The following is a 1,451-nucleotide window of genomic DNA, read 5'->3' on the forward strand; positions in this document are numbered from 1 at the left end:
TTTCTAATTCCGATCAATCCGGGACCTTGGCCGGGCATGCTTACCCTAGCTTCTCTCCGAATGACAAATTCCTTTAACCTTTCTACCTACCTCTGCCTATTTACCCCAATTCCATCCTATCTTATAGCTTCTATCAAACATCAATCTTCCAAACACTACACTATCTCTCTGCCTCTCCGCCTCAGCCCTTCCTTGATTCTTACTCTACATCATTATACGTCCTGATTCACCACATATCTACAACTACCTGCAAAAACTCCTCTACAAACAGCTAGGCTAGCTCTCACCACTCCCAATCCTAATCTCTAATTTCCCTCTTTCCAGTAATCTAAATACCACCATTTCACATCCTACCTTTCTATCGGCAACAGCTCCTCCCCCAATTAACTTGTTCCCTACACTGCAGGACCTCGTCTACAGGTATCCAGTTCCCAGCACTCTAGAACCCAGTTCTCCACAGATCTACCTCAATTATCTACATCAGTTGCTCCTAGTCTTCCATTTGTTATCACTCCAGAACCCAAATCTCCACCCATCTGCTCCAGTTTCTTCAACTTTCACACTTCTCACTGCTCAGGAACTTCACTTCTTTGCCTATTTGCCTCAATGCCCTCCACATTCTAATTCCCATTACTCCAGAACCCATATTTTCACCTACCTCAGTTCCTTCTTGTTGCCACGTTCCACCACTGCCAAGCCCAACTATCTACCTTTCTGCATCAATTTCTTCAATATTTCCACTCTCAAACGCCTTACAACCTGTTTATTCATCTATCTACCCCAGTTACTTTCCAAATATCTATTTCAGATCACTCCAGAATCGAAACCTCTCCCAGACTACCACCATTCTTTCTAGTCGATAGCTCCACCTAGAACATTCATCTCTACATCTCTACCTCAGTCACTCCTAGTTATCTACTTCCCTTTATCCTAGAATCCATTTTTCTCACCCTCTACCTCATTCCCTCTCCAAATGTCTAATTACTGCGGACACTCCCCAATTCCCTATTCATCTTCCCCATTTTCTTCCACTTTTCCAATTCTCATCACGCCAAAGCCTAGCTATCCAACTGTGCACCTCAGTTTCAAACCACGTCCCCAACTATTATCGTCCTACATCCCAATTCTCCACAAAACAGCCCCTATTCCTCTCCTACTACCGAGTTCCAGCCTCAAATATCGTAGTTTTCTACACATCTGCTTTAGTTCCTTAACAGCTATCTACTTTCCACCACTACACGAATCGGGGTCCAGAACTTTAGTTCACTGGCTCATTTTCTCCTGAACGCCCATTTTTATCTAAGCCTGTCGTCAGGCCTCCTTACTCCACCATCTAGCATTTACCTGCTCACACGTGTCGCACAGGTGGAAGACGGAGGTAGGAAATAAACAGGAGATGAGTAAATGCCCAGAGGCAAATAGACCCACAGATATAAATGAATATTTCGGGA

At 44.1% G+C, this 1,451-nt stretch overlaps 1 protein-coding gene across 1 annotated transcript in view; it reads right to left on the reverse strand. All coding sequences in view use genetic code 11, as the record gives it.

Moving 5' to 3' along the window:
- Nucleotides 1-771, reverse strand: part of EGR_11143 (hypothetical protein) — a gene marked incomplete at both ends in the record, with an annotated part of 4,691 nt that extends 3,920 nt beyond the window's left edge. The window contains one exon of the mRNA XM_024500390.1: nucleotides 711-771. Within this exon, the coding sequence (XP_024345196.1) occupies nucleotides 711-771 (61 nt within the window). The remainder of the gene's footprint in view (nucleotides 1-710) is intronic.
- Between the last annotated feature and the right edge of the window lie 680 nt (nucleotides 772-1,451).

The sequence above is a fragment of the Echinococcus granulosus genome (genome assembly GCF_000524195.1).
Source record: "Echinococcus granulosus chromosome Unknown EG_S00412, whole genome shotgun sequence".
NCBI lineage: Eukaryota > Metazoa > Platyhelminthes > Cestoda > Cyclophyllidea > Taeniidae > Echinococcus > Echinococcus granulosus.